General features: G+C 46.0%; 1 protein-coding gene across 5 annotated transcripts in view; it reads left to right on the top strand.

The window, feature by feature from the left end:
- Window positions 1-20,522, top strand: part of TNIP2 (TNFAIP3 interacting protein 2) — a 39,413-nt gene that overhangs the window by 6,383 nt on the left and 12,508 nt on the right. For 2 of the 5 annotated variants that reach the window (XM_079920787.1, XM_079920786.1), the window contains exon 1: window positions 7,607-7,943. The exons of 1 other annotated variant lie outside the window; for it this stretch is intronic. In XM_079920787.1, the coding sequence (XP_079776913.1) occupies window positions 7,665-7,943 (279 nt within the window). In that variant the 5' untranslated portion in view covers window positions 7,607-7,664. Of the gene's footprint in view, window positions 1-7,604; window positions 7,944-14,715; window positions 14,835-20,522 lie in introns of those variants that run through there. 2 more of the 5 variants (XM_079920789.1, XM_079920788.1) reach the window with 2 other exon arrangements.

The following is a 20,522-nucleotide window of genomic DNA, read 5'->3' as shown; positions in this document are numbered from 1 at the left end:
TGAAGGTTTGCGGCCACCCTGTGTCAGGCAAGTCTATCAGCGCCATTTTCCCAACAACATTATTTTTTAAATTAAGGTATGTACATTTTTTTAGACATAGTGCTATTGCACACTTAATGGATTATAGTATAGTGTAAACGTAACTTTTATACGCACTGGGAAGCCAGAAAAATTCATGTGACTTTATTGTGATATTTGCTTCAATTGTGGGGGTCTGGAACCAAACCCAAAATATCTCCAAGGTATGCATGCAAATATTTCAGTCATAGTCTGTATATTTTCTGATTGGACTAAAGCTTTCCGTTGTAGACAGGCCACTGCTTCTCTGTGGTTAAATTTTTGTTAGAAAAGATTATCCCTACCTGGGGAAACTCTTTTGAATTTCGTAGTGATCAAGGAACCCATTTTACTGGTCAAGTACTTTGGCAAGTTTGCGATGTTTGGCCGGTTTTATAATACTTTCATTGTGCTTACAATCAGCAATCCTCAGGGTTAGTTGAACGTGCTAACAGTGCTATTAAGACCCAACTGGTGGGACCTCCCTGGTGGTTCAGTGGGTAAGACTCTGCACTCCCAATGCAGGGAGCCCGGGTTCGATCCCTGGTGGGGGAACTAGATCCCCTATGCACGCCGCAATTATGAGCCCGCATGCCGCAACCAAAAGATCCTGCATGACACAACGAAGATCCCGAGTACCGCAAGTAAGACCCGGCGCCGCCAAAATAACTAACTAACTAACTAACTAACCCAATTGGCAAAATTTGTAGATACCCTCCAAAGACTCTGGCCAAAGCCATTGCTGTTGGTCCTTCTAAATCTCAGAGCCACCCGTTTCGGAGCTCGTAAACTCTCACCCTTTGAGATAGTCAAAGGATGCCCAAAGTACCAGGCCCCTCCCCCTTTTGACCTGCAGCGGATAAAAGGAGATAAGCTTCAGTATTGTAAAGGCATAACTGCTTCTTCTGAGAGTCGCCATGCTCTCGTTGAGCAATCTTTCCAGTCTCGGGAGACGAATACCTTCAGCATCACACCGTGCAACCTGGAAATTTCTTCTATTGGAAAAGGCATCTCCAGAAGGACTCTCCTCAGTCTCACTGGAGAGGCCCTTAGCAAGTACTGCTAACCCACCCTTGTGCCACCAAACTCCAGGGAATAGACTCCTGGATTCATGCGACACATCGAAAGAAAGTATCAAGCCCTGACTGGACCCATACACTATTTGGTGACCTGAAGGTAAAGAGTTCCTGGAAGTGAAGCAGATGATATCTGATGAGACAGCTTTCCCAAGGTGTCGAGATCAAGCCTGTTAGAAAGTTCAGAATTCACAGAAGTCTCTCTCTTTCATCTGGACTATAAACTGACTCTGGATTTTTATCCCAACTTATAGTCTTTGAATTTGCAAACTACAGGCTATATTCTCTGATAGAACATTTAGTTCCAAACAGTGTCTTTTGAGATAACAATACTGTTTACTCACTCCATGTTTATTCCGGCATTGTATTCCCAAAGTGCTTGTTTAATTCCTGCAGTTTTGGTGTGCCCTTGCTGTATTCACTATTCTAAGGTACAGACTTTAGATGAGAAATGCCCGAGAGATCTCTGTCCTACCCATCCTTGTTACTAAAATGTAACCACAATAGGTTTCCAATCTGTGCACTTTCACTCCTACATGGGACACAACACCAGGAAAGGTCCTTCCTGGTATCAATGGACAAAAGGCCACTGAATGTTGGTAAAAAACAAACAAAACCCCTGATTCTTTTTTTTTAATTTAATTAATTAATTTATTTTTGGCTGTGTTGGGTCTTTGTTGCTGTGCACCGACAGGGCTTTCTCTAGTTGTGGCGAGCGGGGCTACTCTTTGTTGCGGTGCGCGTGGTTCTCATTGCGGTGGCTTTTCTTGTTGTGGAGCACGGGCTCTAGGCGCGCGGGCTTCAGTAGTTGTGGTGCACGGGCTCAGTAGTTGTGGCTCGCAGGCTTTAGAGCCCAGGCTCGGTAGTTGTGGCACACAGGCTTAGTTGCTCTGCGACATGTGGGATCTTCCCAGACCGGGGCACGAACCCGCGTCCCCCGCATTGGCAGGCGGACTCCCAACCACCGCGCCACAAGGGAAGCCCCTCAGAGAAAGATCTTGATCAAAGGGGGGAAGTGGTGAAAATTAATAAAATGAAACTTACTAAAAATGGAGTCAGGAAGACAGAAGGGGAAGCTCTCACACACGTAACACTTAACATCAATACAGGCAGACCTAGGAGATATTGTGGGTTTGGTTCCAGACCACTGCAATAAAGCATATGGCACAATAAAGTGAGTAACATGAATGTTTTGGTTTCCCAGTGCATATAAAATTCCGTTTACACTAATTATAGTCTATTAAGTGTGCCATAGCATTCTATCTAAAAAAATAATGTTGGAAAAGTGGTGCTGATAGACTTGTTCAATACAGGGTTGCCACAAACCTTCAACGTGTAAAAAGGGCAACATCTGCAAAGTGAAGTAAAGCAAAGCATAACAGAACAAGCTATGAGTGTACAGAACCCAACAGAAAGAGGCTTAGCTTGCGTCTCTGGCAGGAAGTGACACTGTTTTTCTACTGCAGGCAGGAGGAAGAAAGATTTTCTCCTCACCTGGCAACACCTCAGCTACTGAGAGGCTGTCACAGTTCAGCCAATGAAAAGTCACTTTACTTTGAACTCCCAGTTCCCTCCAATGGACTGCTTGTTTAGAACAGCCCCTCCCAACTTCCCCTTCTCCTCTATAAAATAGTGTCCTTTCCTCTGTTTTACTAGACTCGCATGTGGTTTGCCATAGTTGCGTATCCTGAATTGCAATTCTTTGCTGCTCATGAGTAAACCCATTTTACTGGTAAGAATAACTTACTTTTATTGTTTTAGGTTAACAGTAATTAATCCATTACTTCTGATGTACAAAAGAAAGTTTATTGGTGGGTAATTTTTAAGTAAAATATATTTTGTTGTTTAAAAACAGGGGGGGCCAGTTTTTTCTTTGGAGTGAACAGGGTTTGAACACAACAAACCTGCAGAGTTGACGCTTTACTGCACAAATCCAAACACCGCAGAGGTGTAGGATGTGGAAATCCAATGCTCCCTGTATCAGCTCCCACCCAGCTTCACTCTGGGTCCCTTTGTGGAGCAGGCTTCTCATATCTTTGTCTCAGGTTATCTGAGGAAGGACAGTGGATTTGGTTCTGGACGTAGGAGAACCTGGGTAGCAGGTGAGGAGTTGGAGAGGGTCGGAGAAAGTGGCTGGACTGGGAGGCCAACTCACAGAGAGGGTAAGAATGGTGGGCAGTGGCCAAGCTGCCCCTAGAACTGAGGACTCTTTCCTCAACCTGGTGCTCTTTCTAACGCTCCAGTGCACCAGAAGCAAGGACATCACACACAAAAAGCAAACGGTAAAAAGAGTACCCAGTGGAACAGCTCATCACTTGTGCCTTCTTGGCTGGGAAGGCGTGGAGACACTTGGGAGACTGAGGTTTGCTTGTTCTTCCATTTGCCATGGCAGGTATGTCAGTTCCATACAGGAGCTGGAATGGGCTCCACCCAGGCTCTCCAGGACCACCCTCTGTCCCCTAGTCCTTCTCTGTGTTCCACCTCTTCCAAGGGCAGAGGGGACATACCTTCATATGTCAGAGACCTTACTAAAAAAATCTTTGTGCTACTCAGCAGCAACCTCTCTGTTAGGGACTGAATTGTGTCCCCCACCCCCACCCCAAATTCATATGTTGAAGCCCTAACCCCCACTGTGACTGTATTTTGATGTATGGCCTTTACAGAGGTAATTAAGGTTAAATGACATCATAAGGGTGGGTCCTAATCCCATAGGACTGGTGTCCTTGTAAGAAGAGAGACACTGGGGATGTGCACAGAGAAGAGGCCCTGTGAGGACACAGCAAGAAGGCAACTGTCTGCAAGCCAAGGAGAGAGGCCTCAGGAGAGACCAAACCTGCTGGCACCTTGAACTTCCAACTTCCAGACTGTGAGAAAATGAATGCCTGTTGTTTAAGTCTCCTTGTCTGTGGCATTTTGTTATGGCAGCCTGAATTGACTAATCCATTCACTTTCCTACAACTGGGAACTTTGCATTGTGAATACCCTGGGACCCATAGAAGGGAAGAGCTGGGTAGGGGAACATGACAGCAGGTACATGCATGTGTGAGGGTGGTTGCCGGCATAGGTGTGCCAGGGGTCAACCTCACTGGCTACTATTCAGTGGATGGGCTTGGCTCCTGGGGAGGCCCCTGGCCCCTCCACCACCTGCTTCTTGGCACAACTGCTTCCAGAGGCTGATCACAGCAAGGGCTGAAGTCCCAATATCCAGACAAAGTGGGGGAAGGAGGCCAGGAAAAGGCCGCAGGCCCCGATAGGACCCAAAGTAAGACGCCAGGGGAGGGAGAATTTTGGAGGAATTTATATTTAGTAGTTTTCCATCAGGGGAGGAACCAGAGTTGAAGAAGCAACCCATCCCCAGTCTCTTCCTGTACTTTTCACCCCTCTCCCTCCTTCCTGGTCACCTCTGCAGGAAACCCCGTGGTTCTCACTATTCTTAGAATAAGACCCAACCTCTGTGTAGGGCCTGACCCCTCCAGATCTGGCCCCTACCCCCTCCCTGCCCACCCTAGGCCGCAGTCTAGGGCATCAGCACCAGCACTCCCCGCCAGGCCGACTTACGTGTCCTCCCTCTGCTCAGGACCCACTGACTCAATTCTGTGTGGGCTCCTTCTCATCATTCTGGTTGCAGCTGAGAGTCCCCTCCTCTCTGTTTCTGTCCCATCGTCCTGTTTCTCCTCCTAAGCCTCTTATATGCTTACTTAAAAAAAAAAAATTATTTATTTATTTTTGGCTGCGTTGGGTCTTTGTAGCTGTGCACGGGCTTTCTCTAGTTGTGGCGAGCAGGGGGCTGCTCTTTGTTGCGGTGCACAGGCTTCTCATTGCAGTGGCTTCTCTTGTTGCAGAGCACAGGCTCTAGGTGCGCGGGCTTCAGTAGTTGTGGCATGCGGGCTCAATAGTTGTCGGGCATGGGCTTCGTTGCTCCACGGCATGTGGGATCTTCCCGGACCAGGGCTCGAAACTGTGTCCCCTGTATTGGCAGGCGGGTTCTTAACCACTGAGCCACCAGGGAAGCCCTTTTGCTTACTTTAGAAAAATATTTATTGATTGATTGATTTGGCTGCAATGGGTCTTAGTTGAGGCATGTGGGCTCTTTGTTGCGGAGTGCAGGCTTCTCTCTAGTTGTGGTGCACAGGCTCCAGAGCACAGGGGCTCAGTAGCTGCAGCACGCAGGCTTAGTTGCCCCGTGGCACGTGGGATCTTAGTTCCCCGACCAGGGATTGAACCTGCGTCCCCTGCATTGGAAGGCGGATTCTTAACCACTGGACCACCAGGGAAGTCCCAAGATTCATTTATTTCTTTTCTTAAAGAATTTTTACCCCCTTTCTTTCCTATACAAAGTTTCCTTATCGTGTAATTTTTTTTTTTTGAAGGGAGGTCTGTCTCTGCCCCTAGAATGTTTGTTTGCCCATTAACCCCGTGCTTGATTCAGTCCCTGGATATTAGTTGAAGGCACAGGCATGTTGGGTACTTCCTACCTTAACTTACCGAATCCTCACAATGTCCTGTAAGGCAGATGTTGTTTGAATTCTGCCATCTCTCATCCATAATTCTGAAATCCAAAAAGCTCAGAAACCCAAAATGTTTTTCTCAAACTGGGTCGACATCTGACTTGAACAGCTGTAAGGCTTTTCATGGTCTTTATCGCACTTAGTTTGAATGGTCATCCTGTCTTTGCAGCAATGTTAATGTATCTGGTTTTGGGGTGCTGTCCAATGCCCCAGTGGGAGCACTGAGCAATATACTATTTGCTGGTTGCCTATTGCTGTGTAAAAAACGACTCCAAATGTTAGCAGCTTAAAACAATAAACATTTATTATGTCAGACAGCTTCTGTGGGCCAGGAGTGTGGAAGTAGCTTAGCTGGGTGCTTCTGGCCCAGGGTTTCCCATGAGGTCGCGGTTAAGATGCGTGCTGGGGGTGGTCCCAAGGTAGCTCAGTTACTATGGTGGGGAAGTTGATGCCGGCTACCGGCATGAAGTCTCATGTCCTCATCACATGGACCTCTTCACAGGGCTACTTGAGTGTCTTCACGATACGACGGGTGGCTTCCCCCCAGAGGGGACGATCTAAGAGAGGGCGAGGCAATGTCTTTTGGGACCCAGCTGCAGAAATCACTCCATCATTTCTGCAGTACCCTCTTGCTTACACGGGTCAGCCCTATTCACTGTGTCAGAGGGTGAGATCACAAGAGCACGAATCCCAGGAGTGGGATCCTTTCTGGATGTTGGCGACCCCAATTATATGTACCTATCTCAAATCCAAAGATTCTGAATTTCGAAGTACGTGTGACCCCCAGAATGTTAGAGGAGAGACTGGGATGCCCATTTTACGGGTGAGAACCAGGTTCAAGGGCAGTTGAGTGACATGTGGGAGGTTACACTTACATCAATAGCAATGACAACTCACCTATCTCTAACAGCTCTGGGGCCAGTGCTACTTGGTTTTCTCCATCACTGCTCCAGCCAACAAGAGTGTGTCATTCCTAACCTTAGTCACGTGGACTGTGGGCTCGCAGGGGCAGGAACTCTGCACTCCATCCTCTAATCCCTACAGCACACCTATGGGGTAAGCAGGGCAACTGCCTTTGACCTTCCCTCTGCAGCGGAGGAAGTGTGAGCTGTCTTCGCTTATACTTGTCTGATTCTACCAGCCTGCGGGTGTCTCCCCGGGCTCAGCCCAAGCTTGGTATGGGTTACAAAAATGGGAAAAAACGCCATGCTGCTCTCAGGGGATCTGGCGAGGAGGGCAGCTCTGGGTAGGGGCCGGCAGAGGAGTCTGTGGGAGGGAACCTTTGAAAGATCACAGGTGTGCTTGGGCATCATTGCCGAGGACACTCAGACTTTGAAAAAGAAAATAGCCGTGGAGCCACGGAAGAACCCTCGGAGTTGGTCTGGGGAGCTGGGGGGAAGGAAAGGGATGCAGAAACGAGGACGGGAAAGGGCCAGCTCCCTCCTGCCTTCCGCCCTAAGAATAGTTCTTGCGACCTTAGAGAGGGGATGCGGGGTCAGAACATGCTCAGCACCTCGCTGGGCTCAGCTCGTGGAAGGTCGCCGTTTTCCTGGTGCTCGGCGTGGCCAGCCGGCCTGCAGCCCGGGGATTCGGACCTACGCTCGGGACTAACACTTGGGGTCGTCTTTGGCCCCTTCTTTCCCTTCCATCAGTAACTACATCGCAGGCCGTTTGACCCCTCTCCTCGCCCGGGCCCGAGTCTCCGAAAGCTCCCCGACTCGAGGCGATGGGGCCGGTGGGACACGCCAGTCACCCGCGGGCGGAGAGGCCGCGGGCCCCGGGCGGGATAGGACTGGGGCGGGGCCCCGTTCCCGGCGGCGGGCAGGGCCTGGCATCTCAGCGGGGGGCGGGGCTTGGCCTTTCGGCGGAGGGGCGGGGCCTGGCCTTTCGGCGGGGCGGGCGGGCCCGGGATCTCCGCGGGGGGCGGGGCGCGCCGGGAAAAGTTCCGGGAAGGTGGGCCTCCCGCCCAGGCCCGGCGCGGAAGTTGCCGGTGGTCAGTACCCTGTCGGCCAGGCCCGTAGCCATGTCGTCTGGGAACGCGGGGTCTGGCGGGCGGGAGGGCGCCCCGCGCGCCGCTGCCGCGCTCTGCGGCCTGTACCACGAGGCGGGGCAGAGGCTGAGGCGCCTGCAGGACCAGCTGGCCGCCCGGGACGTCCTCATAGCGCGCCTCCGCGCCCGTCTGGCCGCGCTCGAGGGGGACACGGCGCCGTCGCTCGTGGACGCGCTGCTGGAGCAGGTGGCGCGCTTCCGGGAGCAGCTGCGGCAGCGGGACGGCGGCGCCGCGGAGGCCGCGCTGCGCCAGGTGCGGAGCGGAGAGGGCGCAGGCGGCCGAGGGGCCGCAGGCGGCGGAGAGGCCGCAAGGGGGCCGCGCGAGCCACGCTTCCTCGGCGCGCGGGCCGCGTGCCCGCCGTGTCCCCGGAGTGCGTGCGCCCGTCGGGCGTGAGGGCTGTGTGGTCTGGTTGGGTCTGAGCGGTTTGTGTCTGGGGGGTTCTGGGCGGGTGCGCGCCGCGTTAGGCGTGAGTGTGTCGTGTCGGGTTCTGAGGGTGTGTGTCTGGGTTGTGTTCCGAGCGGTCTGCTCCCGCGTTGGGTCTGAGGGCTGTCTGCCTGTTTGAATTCTGAGGGGGTTGTGCGCTTGTGTTGGGTGTGAGGAGTGTGTGCCTGTTGGGTTTTGAGGGGTCTGACCGTTGTGGCGTTTGAAGGGGTGTGTATTGCTGAGAGGTGTGTGTGCCAGTGTTCAGTCCGAGGGTTGTGTGTCCTTTCCGGCTGTAAGGGAGGTGTGTCGAGTTGAATCTGAGGGGCGTGTGCGCGTGTTCGTGTGTGTGCGGTGTTACCGTGTTGGGTCTGAGGGGTGTGTGTCCATATTGGTTATGAAGGGTGTGTTTGCTCCAACGTTGGGTCTGAGGGGTGGGTGCGGCCATGTTGGGTTCTTAGTGTTGCGTGTGTCTGGCTTCGGAGGGGTATGTGTGCCTGTGTAGGGTCCGCTGGTCGTGTGTCCATGAAGGTTCTGAGGAGCGTGCGTGCCCGTGCTGGGTTCTAGGGTGTGCTTTGCACCTGTCTTGGGTTCTAAGGGGTCTGTGCGCTTGCGTTAGTTACGGGCTGTGTGTCATGTTGGTTCTGAGGGGTGTGTGTTTGGGTTATGTAGAGGGTCTGCTCCCTCGCTGGCTTCTGAGGGTTGTGTCTGTCCGTGTTGGTTCTGAGTGTCGTGTGGGCTCACGTTGGGTTCTGAGGGCTGTGTTGTGTACCTGTGTGGGTGTGAGGCTTGTTTTGTCATTGTCGGTTCTCAGGGGTGTACCTGTCGGTTTTGGTTCTGCGTTGGTTCTGAGGAGTGTGTGTCTCTGAGTTGGGTGCTGGAGGGTGTGTATGCCCATTTCTGTTCTGGGGGTTGTGCACCTGGGTCTAAGGGTGGTTGTGTCCGCGTTGGTTCTCGGGTGTCCGAGTGATCTGCTCCCATGTTAGGTCTGAGGGCTGTGTCTTCCCGTGTTCAGCTCTGAGAGGTTTGTGCCTGTGTGGCTTCTCAAGGGTGTGTGTCTGTATTGGGTCTGGGTGGTGTGTGTCTGTGTTGATCCCGGATGTGTTTATCCCTGTTGGGTCTGAGTTGTGTGTGTGCCCCTGTGTAGAGTCTGGGGCTGTGTCTGCGCCCATGGTGGGTTCTGAAGGGTGTGTTTCCTCAGTCGTGTTGAGGGGCGTGTGTATGTGTTGATTCTGAGGGTTATGTGCTCACTTTGGTTCTGAGGGCTGTGTGCCTGTGTTGTGTTTGAGGGTTACGTGTGTCCATGTTAGTTCTAAGGCGTATGTGTTTGTGTTGGTTCTGAGGCATGTTTGTGTGTGTTGGAGTCTGAGGAGTGGAGTCCTTGTTGGTTCTCAGGGGTGTGTGTGTTCATGTTGTGTCTGCGGGTTATGTGTCTGAGTGGTTCTCAGTGGTGTGTCTGTGTTGGGTGTTGAGGGTGTGTGTCTGCTCTGAAGGGCGTCTCTGCATGTGTTGGGTTCTGAGCAGTGTGTTCCCATATGAGTCTGAGGAGCGTGTACCCCGCTGGTTTCTGAAGGGTGTATGCCTCCGTGTTGGGTGCTGAGTGGTGTGTGTGTGTGTGTGCGCACGTGCACGCCTGTCTTGAGTTCTGAGGGTATGTGTGCCTGTTTGGACTCTGAGAGGTGTGTATGTGTGTTGGGTTCTGAAGGTTGTCTGTCTCTGGTGGTTTTGAGGGTTGTGTGTGTGCTGGTGTTAAAACTGATGGTTGTGTACCAGGTGAGTTCAGAGGGGTCTGCTCCCGTGTTGGGTAGGAGGGGAACGTGTACCTTTCTTGGGTCTGAGGGTGGTGTGTCTGTGTTGGGTTGTGGCGTGTGTACCTGTGTGGTATATGAGGTGTGCAAGCACTTGAATTGGGTTCTGAGGGGTGTGCTCACCTGTGCTGGGTCTTCGGTTTGTGCCCATTTTGGGTTCTGAAGGATGTGTGTGCACGATCAGTTCTGAGGGGTCTGTTGCCGTGCTGGGTTTTGAAGAGTGTGAGTGCCTGCATTGGGCTCTCAGGGGTGTGTGTGTGTCCATGCTGGGTCTGCAAGGTGTGTGTACCCTTCTGAGGGGTGTGCGCCTGTGTGGGTCTTAGGGATGAGTGTGCATGCTATTTGTATTTGGGGCGTGTGTGCACCTGGAAGGTTCTGTGTACGTGTGTGTTCATGTTGAGTTCTGCATTGTGTGCGCAGACATTGGGGCTGGGTGTGTGTGTAGGACATGCGTATAGGCTCCTGGTGTGTGTGTCTGAGTTGGGTTCTTGGGTGTGTTTGTGTTGTGTTGGGTTCAGGGCCACATGAGCCACAGTTATGTTCTGGATCTCCTTTAGCCCCAGCTGTGAATGTATCTTTCAGTAGTAACACTCCTGCTCTGCTGGGAGTGGTGACAGAGTGGGAGCCTGCCAGAGTGTCTGATAATAGACTTAAATCCTTACTTTTCCTCCTTCATATCCTTGTCAGCGATATTATGTCTATCTGTGTGAAATATTAAACACCCAGATCAGGAGCGAGAGTAACAGTATTTTTCTACAACAGTTTGGAAGTGCCCCAAACATTTTGGTGAACTCTGGTCTGTTATCCCATTCGGTGCATAGCTATTATCTGGGTTTTCCCAGGAAAGGAATTAGGCCTGCAAAAGACAATTTTCACTTCCAGGCTTGACCCTGCAGCCGGATTTTAGAGTGAAAAAGAGGCACGCCTTTTTTTCTTTTAATAAAAGTAATTTTGAATATCTGAAAAATAGAGGAAAGAATAAAGAATAAGATAACCACCACCATCCCACCACAGAGAGATGACCACAGAGCATAATCTCGTGGCCTCTTCCCTGCCTTTCATTTAACCGTAGGGTATGTATCTACTTGGCGTGTTTGAGTTCAAGCTGTCTATACAGTTTTACTTAATACCATGTCAATATTTTCTCATCTGCATCATTTTAAATGCCTTTAGAAGCCAGATGTCTTCCTCGCTCCAGCTGTCTCCCTTTTCCTGGGCAAGGTGGATTATTACTCATCAGGGCAGAAGGAAGTCACCTGGTCTGCACCACTGATCTTAGTGTCATGGACACCGGGAGCCATAGATGAGTGTAGATTGGGGACCAGAGCACATCCTACCCAGAACAGGACTCCGCTTGCAGTCTGGTGGCCATTGGTGCTCAGTTGACATGTGTCCCCAGCATCCTGTGGCCCCAGAGCCTCTAACCAAAACCCAGACAGAGCCAGGTCTGTAATCCTAGTACTACTGGTCCTTTCAGCGTAGGTTTTTTTTTTTTTTCTGTCTGCGTTGGGTCTTCGTTGCTGCGCGCGGGCTTTTTCTGGTTGCGGTGCGCGGGCTTCTCGTTGCAGTGGCCTCTCTTGTTGCAGAGCATGGGGTCTAGGAGTGTGGGCCTCAGTAGTTGCAGCATGCGGGTTTAGTAGTTGCGGCATGCGGGCTGTAGAGCGTGCAGGCTTCAGTAGTTGTGGCTCATGGGCTCCAGAGCGCTGGCTCAGTAGTTGTGGCGCACGGGCTTAGTTGCTCCGCGGCATTTGGGATCTTCCCAGACTAGGACTCGAACCAGTGTCCCCTGCATTGGCAGGCAGATTCCTGACCACTGCACCACCAGGGAAGTCCCTCAATGTAAGTTTTGTTTTAGGATTTTAAATTATTTCAGGAGCAATTTAATATCTGATGTCTTATGCAATTAAATATTTGTTGCTTACCCCTACATCTTTCTGGGGTTGGTCAGAGAACCTGGGGAGGAATGGAGATGTTTATCACCTCCCAGAGGCCCTGGATTCACTGAAGTAGCTGTGCAGAGTGAAAACAGTGAGAGGAATTGGTCAACAGGTTGGTCTCATCAGTGGCCATGTCAGCCAGCTGGTTAGGAGCAGGGACCCTGGATTGGTGAGGGCTGAGGGCTCCCAAAGAGGATGCTGAGGCTCACAGGTGTGGATGGACTGCCAGGTGACCAGTGCATCTGTGGCCAAGGTGTAGCCAGTGTGTGATGGGACCAGATCAGTCTTGAGAATTCTGGTCTTTTTTGCCACCACAGTGGGACTCAAGACGTTGCCTTATTTGTACCATGAGGCCTGGATGGATGACTCTGCAAAGCTTTTCCAGTTAAGATTTTCTGGAATGGTGGCACTGATTCGTTGTGCAGGCTGTAACTGCTCAACCCCGTCTCACCACTGCCTTGGGGACTAGCCTCGTGGACCCTGCTTGGTCCTGATGTAGCAACCTGTGGCTTTTCTTTCCCTGTGCTGCCGTGCGCTCTGTAAGTGGAACAGCGTACACTCTGTACAGTAGGTTATATTAGGTTTTGCGTGTGTGTGTGTGTGTGTGTGTGTGTGTATTGTGTGTTTATTGTGTGTTTGTTTTTACCATCTATCGTCATACCTCTTTTGATCTTGTACAACTGAAACTCTATACCATTAAACATAATTCCTCACCTCCCTACTTTGTCCCCTACCGACCCCTCCCCTCCCCACCCCCCACTGGCAACCACCATTTTACTCTCTGTCTCTATGATTTTGACTACTGTAGATACCTCCTGTAAGTAGAATCATGCAGTATTTGTCTTTTTGTGACTGGTTTATTTCACTTAGCGTGATGTCCTCAAGGTTCATCCATATTGTAACATGTGTCAGAATCTCCTTCCTTTTTAAGACTGAATAATACTCCATTATAGGCATATACCACATTTTGCTTATCTACTCATCTGTTGATGGACACTTGGGTTGCTTCCATGTTTTAGCTCTTATGACTATCACTGCTGCTATGAACATAGGTGTGCAAATATCTCTTCGAGATCCTGCTTTCAATTCTTTTGGGTGTATACCCAGAAGTGGAATTGCTGGATTATATAATAATTCTATTTTTAATTTTTTGAGGGACTTCCATTCTGTTTTTCCACAATGGCTGTACCACTTTACATTCCCACCGACAGTGCACAAGGGTTCAAATTTCTCCACATCCTCACCAATATTGTTATTTTCTGTGTTTTTGATAGAAGGCATCCTAATAGGTGCATGCTAATTTAGTACAAAATGATTGTAGTTTTGATTTGCAATTCCCTATAATGATTAGTGATGTTGAGCATCAATTCATGTGCTTACTGGCCATTTGTATATCTTCTTTGAAGAAATGTCAAGTCCTTTGCCCATTTTTGAATTGGGTTATTTTGTTGTTGAATTTTATGAGTACTCTACATTCTGGATACTAATTCTTATCAGATATATGATTTGTAAATATTTTATCTCATTCTGTAGGTTGCCTTTTTGCTTTTACTTGTCTTTTGATGTGCAAAATTTTCATTTTTATTTTCATTAAAAAACTTTGCAATTTGTCTGCTTTTTCTTTTGTTACCTGTGCCTTGGGTGCCATATCCAAGAAATCACTGCCAAATCCTGTGTTATGAAGCTTTCGCCCTGTGTTTCTTCTAGGAGTTTTGTAGTTTTAGGTCTTACATTTAAGTCTTGGATCCATTTTGAGGTAATTTTCATGTATGGTTTAGATAAGGGTCCAACTTCATTCTTTTGCATGTGGACATCCAGTTTTCCCAGCACCATTTTTAAAAAAGACTGTCCTTTCCCCACTGAATCGTCTTGGTACCCTTGTCAAAACCATTTGACTATCTATGCAAGGGTTTATTTCTGGGCTCTCTATTCTGTCTCTCTGGTCTGTATGTTTGTCTTTATGTCAGTGCCACAGTGTTTTGATGTGTGTGGCTTTGTAGAAGTTTTGAAATTAGGAAATGTGAGTCTTTCAGCTTTGTTCTTTTTTTTGTTTTTTTTCCTTCTAAGATTGTTTTGGCTATTTGGGGTCCCTTGAGATTCCATATGAATTTTAGGATGAGTTCTTCTATTTCTGCAAAAAAATTGAGCTTTTGTTTTGTTTTTGTTTTGGGGGGTTTTTTTTGGCTGCACTGCACAGCTTGTGGGATCTTAGTTCCCCAACCAGGAATTGAACCTGGGCCATGGCAGTGAAAAACACCAAGTCCTAACCACTGGACCACCAGAGAATTCCCTGGGATTTTGATAGGGATTGCATTGACTTTGTAGATCACTTTGAATAATATTGACATCTTAACAATATTAAGTTTTCCAATCTGTGAACATGGGATATGTTTCTATTTCTTTATGTTTTCTTTAACTTCTTTTAGTAGTATTTCATAGTTTTCATTGTACGAGTCTTTCACCTCCTTGATTAAATTAATTCCTAAGTATTTTATTCTTTTTGATGCTATTGTAAGTAGAATTGTTTTTGTGATTTCTTTTGCAGATTCTTCATTGTTACTGTATAGAAATACAACTGTTTTTCATGTGTTGGTTTGTATTCTGCTCAATTGCTGAATTCATTTATTCTCTCCAACAGGTGTGTGTGTGTCTGTGTGTGTGTGTGTGTGTGTGTAATCTTAAGAGTTTTCTACATGTAAGAGCATATCATCTGAAAACAGATACTGTTTTACTTCCTTTCTTATTTGGATGTGTTTTATTTCTTTTTCTTGCCTAATTGCTCTGGCTAGAACTTCCAGGGCTATGTTGAATAGAAGTGATGAAAGCCAATATCCTTTTCTTGTTCTTTTTTTTCCCCAGCTGCACCATGCAGGATCTTAGTTCCTTGACCAGGGATTGAACCCATGCCCCCTCCAGTGGAAGTCCTCCTTGTCTTGTTCTTGATCTTAGAGGAAAAGCTTTCAGTCTTTTACCACGGGGTATGATATTTGCTATGGGTTTTTCTTATGGCTTTTGTTATGTAGAGGTAGTTTACTTCTGTTCCTAGTTTGTTGTGTGTTTTTATTATGAAAAAGTGTTGAATTTTGTCAAATGCCTTTCTGCATCAATTGATATGATCATGTGTTTTTCCCCCGTCATTCTGTTAATGTAGTGTATTACACTGAACAATCCCTTCCTTTTTTTCTTTTTGATGAAATATGTTTGTGAACTTAACCACAGCACAGTAGTATATTACCTAAATCTATGTGGAACAAATCTGGTCAAAAATTTTCTGATTAGAAAAGTCTAATAATATCATTTTCATTTCATTCCAAGGGATTGATGCTGAGTCATAGAAAACAAACATCAAACACATAATTGTGCTTCATGTCCCTCAGAAGGCCTCATTCTCCTATCATTATTGTTTACTAGATATTTATCAACAATTATCTAATTGTCTTCAGATATTATAAGTGAGACTCTAATGATAAAGTTAGGAATGTCAAGAACATGATCAATTTGCAACATCTAGAAAGTAGAACCAAAGTACAGATGGAACTAATTCAAGGCCTGTCATACATAATGAAACTGATGCTCAAGAACGGCCTAGTCACTTTGCTAAAACTGGTCTCTGAACCTTCTATACAGCTGCCCAGAAGATGAATATGCTGCACCTCTTATTCTTTCAAACAGCCACGGATAACCTTAGTCACGTATTTATTACCTTTTCACTGTCTTTAAGAAGAAACCATGATGAAGCTTGCTAAAATTTTCTTGTGAGAAGTTCACAGGGGTTTGTAGAACTACTTTGGGCAACAAAACTGGCTCTTCATTAGGCACCAATGAAAAGCAAACATTACACTGAATGTTGAAAAGCTGTGCACTTAAATCTGGTCCTGCCACTTTCTTAGCCATGTTAATTTGGGCAAGTCATTTAGTATTCTAGTTTTGTCACCAGTAAAACTGAAGTAATAATACATAGCTCATAGGGTTATTTATTCATTCATTCAGCCAATAGTTATTTGTTGAATGCCTGTTGTATGCCAGATGTTTTGGTAGGCCCTGGAAATGCAGAAAGGATTGAGAAAGGCAGATTCCTATCTTTATGAAGCTTACATCTTAGTTGAGAAAATAGACATTGGAGAAATAATCCATTGCCTTTGTGGAAAATAGGACATAGAACACATGTATGGGATATTGTGAGGAACACATGATTTAACAGGTATATATGTATATATATAATAATCTCATGCACATAATGGGAACTCAGAAGATGTGAATGTCACCTACCATAGCCACTCAGGTGTTTATTTACTGAGCTTGCGTTTATTGGGCGTGTTCCGTATGTAAGGGGAATATGTATAAGCAGGCATCGTGGGTTGTATTTTTCCATTTCTCCCAATAAGTATAGTACATTCATTTCACAACGATGTGTACACTGTCAGGGTTGCACCAGTAGCAGTGTTAATCTATAGCAGTGTTAATTCAGTGTCATTAGAGTGAAGAGTGCGTAGAGAATAACACAGGAAGTGGCTATAAAATTAGATTGGGGGCAAATTATGATGGCCTTTACTACCTTATAAAGTTGTTAATTGCACGTTCTATTAACCACTAGGCTAGGGGAATGCAAAGATGATCAGTATCCAATTCTTGCCCTCAAATTGTGGAATCATACATGGACATACATGATCACTGCTTGAAGCAGGTTGTAAAAGTGCTGGAGGGATGTGTAGTGGGGAAATACTGAACGTAGTGTAAGTATGGAACTAAGCCAACTTAAGTCTCCAAATCAGAACACCGGTATCATAGCGTCAACTGCTATTTTTTTCCTTTAGCTATAATTGACATATAACATTATATTAGTTTTAAGTGTACAGCACATTGATTCAATATTTGTATATATTGTGAAATGACTACCACAATAAGTCTAGTTAACATCCATTGATCATGTTTTGTATGTTTAACCACGCTTGCAGTCTGTGAAAAAAATGCCACTTGTTCATGGTGTATAATCTTTTTAATATGCCATTGAATTTGCCCGCTAGTATTTCATTGAGAATTTTTGCATCAACATTCATAAGGGATATTGGTCTGTAGTTTTGTTGTAGTGTCTTTGTCTGGCTTTGGTCTCAGGGTAATGCTGGCCTCATAGAATGAGTTAGGAAGTGTTCCTTCCTCTTCATTTTTTTTGGAACAGCTTAGGAAGAATTGGTATTAATTCTTCTTTAAATGTTTGATAGAATTCACCGGTGAAGCCATCAGTTCCAGGACTTGTTGTTGTCGGGAGATTTTTAATTACTGATTCAATTTCCTTACTAGTTAGAGGTCTTTTCAGTTTTTATATTTCTCTGTGATTTGGTCTTGGTAGGTGTTATGTTTCTATGAATTTGTTTCATCCAGGTTATCCAATTTGCTGGTGTACAGTTGTTCATAGTACTCATTTTATAATCATTTTTATTTTTGTAGAATTGTCAGTAATGTCTCTACTTGCATTTCTTTTTCTTTTTCTTTTTTTTTTTGGCCATGCCACGTGGCTTGTGGGATCTTAGTTCCCTGACCAGGGATTGAACCCGGGCCCTGGGCAGTGAAAGCGTGGAGTCCTAACTGCTGGACCGCCAGGGAATTCCCTCTACTTGCATTTCTGATTTTAGGAATTTGAATCTTCTGTATTTCTTTTTGTAGTCTGTCTAGCTAAAGGTTTATCCATTTTGCTGATCTTTTTGAAGAACCAACTTTTGGTTTCATCGATTTCTCTAGTAGTTTTTCTGTTCTCTATTTCATTTGTCTCTGCTCAAATCTTTATTCTTCCTCCCTTTTGCTAGCTTTGAGTTTAGTTTTTTCTTCTTTTTCTAGTTCCTTAAGTTGTAAAGTTAGTTGTTGATTGGAGATTTTTCTTGTTTTTAAATGTAAGTTTTATATATATATATATATATATATATATATATATATATATATAAAATTTTTTTTTTTTTTTTTCGCGGTACGCGGGCCTCTCACTGCTGTGGCCTCTCCCGCTGTGGAGCACAGGCTCCGGACGTGCAGGCTCAGCGGCCATGGCTCACAGGCCCAGCCGCTCTGCGGCATGTGGGATCCTCCTGGACTGGGACACGAACTCACGTCCCCCGCATCAGCAGGTGGACTCTCAACCACTGCGCCACCAGGGAAGCCCGTAAGTTTTATATCTTTAGATTTCCCCCTTAACACTGCTTTCACTGGATCCTGCAAGTATTGGTATGCTGTGTTTTCACTTTAAGTATTTGCCTTTAAGTATTTTCTAATTTCCTTGTGATTTCTTCTTTGATCCATTGGTTTAAGAGTGTGTTTTCTAATTTCCACAGTTTTGTGAATCTTCATTTTACTTCTGTTGTTGATTTCTGACTTCATTCTGTTGTGGTTGGGGAGGATATACTTTGTATGATGTCAGTCTTTTAAAATCTTTTGAGACTTAATATGTAACCTAACACATGGTCTGTCCTGGAAAATGTCCCATGTGCATTTGAGAAGAATGTGTATGTTGTTGGGTAGAGCGTTCTGTAGATGTCTGTTAGATCTAATTGATTTATTGTGTTAAGTTCTCTATTTCCTTACGTATATTCTGTTTGGTTGTTCTATCATTGAGAGTAGGGTTTTGAGGTCTCCAGCTGTTATTGTAGGATTGTCTATTTCTCCCTTCAGTTCTGTCAGTTTTTTCTTCATATATTTTGCCTGTCTGTTATTAGGTACGTCAGTGTATATAATTGTTATATTTTCTTGCTGTATTAAAACTTTTATTAATGTATAACATCCTTTTTTGTCTCTTGTAGCGTTTTTTGAAAAAAAGTCTATTTTGTCTGATATTAGTATAGCTACTCCTGTTCGCTTTTAGTTACTAATTGCATGGAATGTAAATATTTTTCCATCCTTCTACTTTCTTTTTTATTTTTAAAATTTTTAAAATTTTATTTTTGGCTGCGTTGGGTCTTCATTGCTGCACGTGGGCTTTTCTCTAGTTGGGGCGAGCAGGGGCTACTCTTTGTTGCAGTGCATGGCCTTCTCATTGTGGTGGCTTCTCTTGTTGTGGAGCATGGGCTCTAGGTGCATGGGCTTCAGTAGTTGTAGCTTGCAGGCTTCAGAGCTCAGGCTCAATAGTCGTGGCGCATGGGCTTAGTTGCTCCACGGCATGTGGGATCTTCCCAGACCAGGGATCAAACCCACGTCCCCGGCATTGGCAGGAGGATTCTTAACCACTGTGCCACCAGGGAAGTCCCCATCCTTTTACTTTCAATTTATATATGTCTTTGGATCTAAAGTGAGTCTCTTGTATATAGCATGTAGTTGGATCATATGCTTTTATCCATACTGCCAATCTCTGTCTTTTAATTGGAGATTTTAATCCACTTACATTTAATTAGTGATATGGATGAAATACTTGTTATTTTGCTATTTGTTTTCTGTATACCTCATAGCTTTTTTTGTTTCTCATTTTCTGCATTACTATGTCTTATGTTTTTTTTTTTTTTTCTGGTATGCGGGCCTCTCACTGTTGTGGCCTCTCCCGTTGCGGAGCACAGGCTCCGGACGTGCAGGCTCAGCGGCCATGGCTCACGGGCCCAGCCGCTCCGCGGCATGTGGGAACTTCCCAGCCTGGGGCACGAACCCGTGTCCCCTGCATCGGCAGGCGGACTCTCAACCACTGCGCCACCAGGGAAGCCCCACTATGTCTTAGGTTTGATTTTTTAAATTGTGAAATATTTAAATTCCTTTCTCATTTTTTTGTGGGTATATTCTGTAACTATTTTCTTTGTGTTTACCATGCGAATTACGTTTAACATCCGAAAGTTGTAACACTCTAATTTGAATTTATACCAGCTTAACTTCAATAACATACAAAACCCCTGCTCCCTTATAGCTAAACCCCACCCCTTTTGGTTGTTGATGTCACAGAATTAAATCTTCATACATTGTGTGCCCTCAAACATAAATTAATCTTTTAAATGCATTAGTCTTCTAAATTATGTAGGAAATAACGTGTGGAGTTACAAATCAAAATTACAGTAATACTAACTTGTAGACTAAAAATTTAAAAAATATATATTTATATTAGTCTCTTAAATCATGTGGAAAACAAAAAAGAAGAGTTATAAACTGTTGTTACAATAATACTAGCTTTTATAATTGCCCAAGTCTTTACCTTTATTGACATCTTTATTTCTTCATATAGCTTTGAGTTACTGTGCTTGGAGTTAGTGTCATTTCATTTCACTCTACAGGACTCCCTTGAGCATTTTTTGCAGGGTAGGTCTAGTGGTAACAAACTCCCTCAGCTTTGGTTTATGTGGGAATGTCTTAATTTCTCCCTTGCTTTTGAAAGACAGTTTTGCTGGATATAGGATTCTTTCTTTCTTTCTTTCTGGCTGTGTTGGGTCTTTGTTCCTGTGCGATGGCTTTCTCTAGTTGTGGCAAGCAGGGGCCACTCTTCATCGCGGTGCGCGGGCCTCTCACTGTCGCGGCCTCTCTTGTTGCGGAGCACAGGCTCCAGATGTGCAGGCTCAGTAGTTGTGGCTCACGGGCCCAGTTGCTCTGTGGCATGTGGGATCTTCCCAGACCAGGGCTCGAACCCGTATCCCCAGCATTGGCAGGTAGATTCTCAACCACTGCGCCACCAGGGAAGCCCTGGATATAGGATTCTTGGTTGAAAGTATTTTTTC

This window comes from Stenella coeruleoalba (assembly GCF_951394435.1).
Source record: "Stenella coeruleoalba genome assembly, chromosome: 4".
In the NCBI taxonomy this organism is placed as follows: domain Eukaryota; kingdom Metazoa; phylum Chordata; class Mammalia; order Artiodactyla; family Delphinidae; genus Stenella; species Stenella coeruleoalba.
Note: the sequence above shows the minus strand (reverse complement) of the source record. Positions and strands in the feature narration are given on the sequence as shown.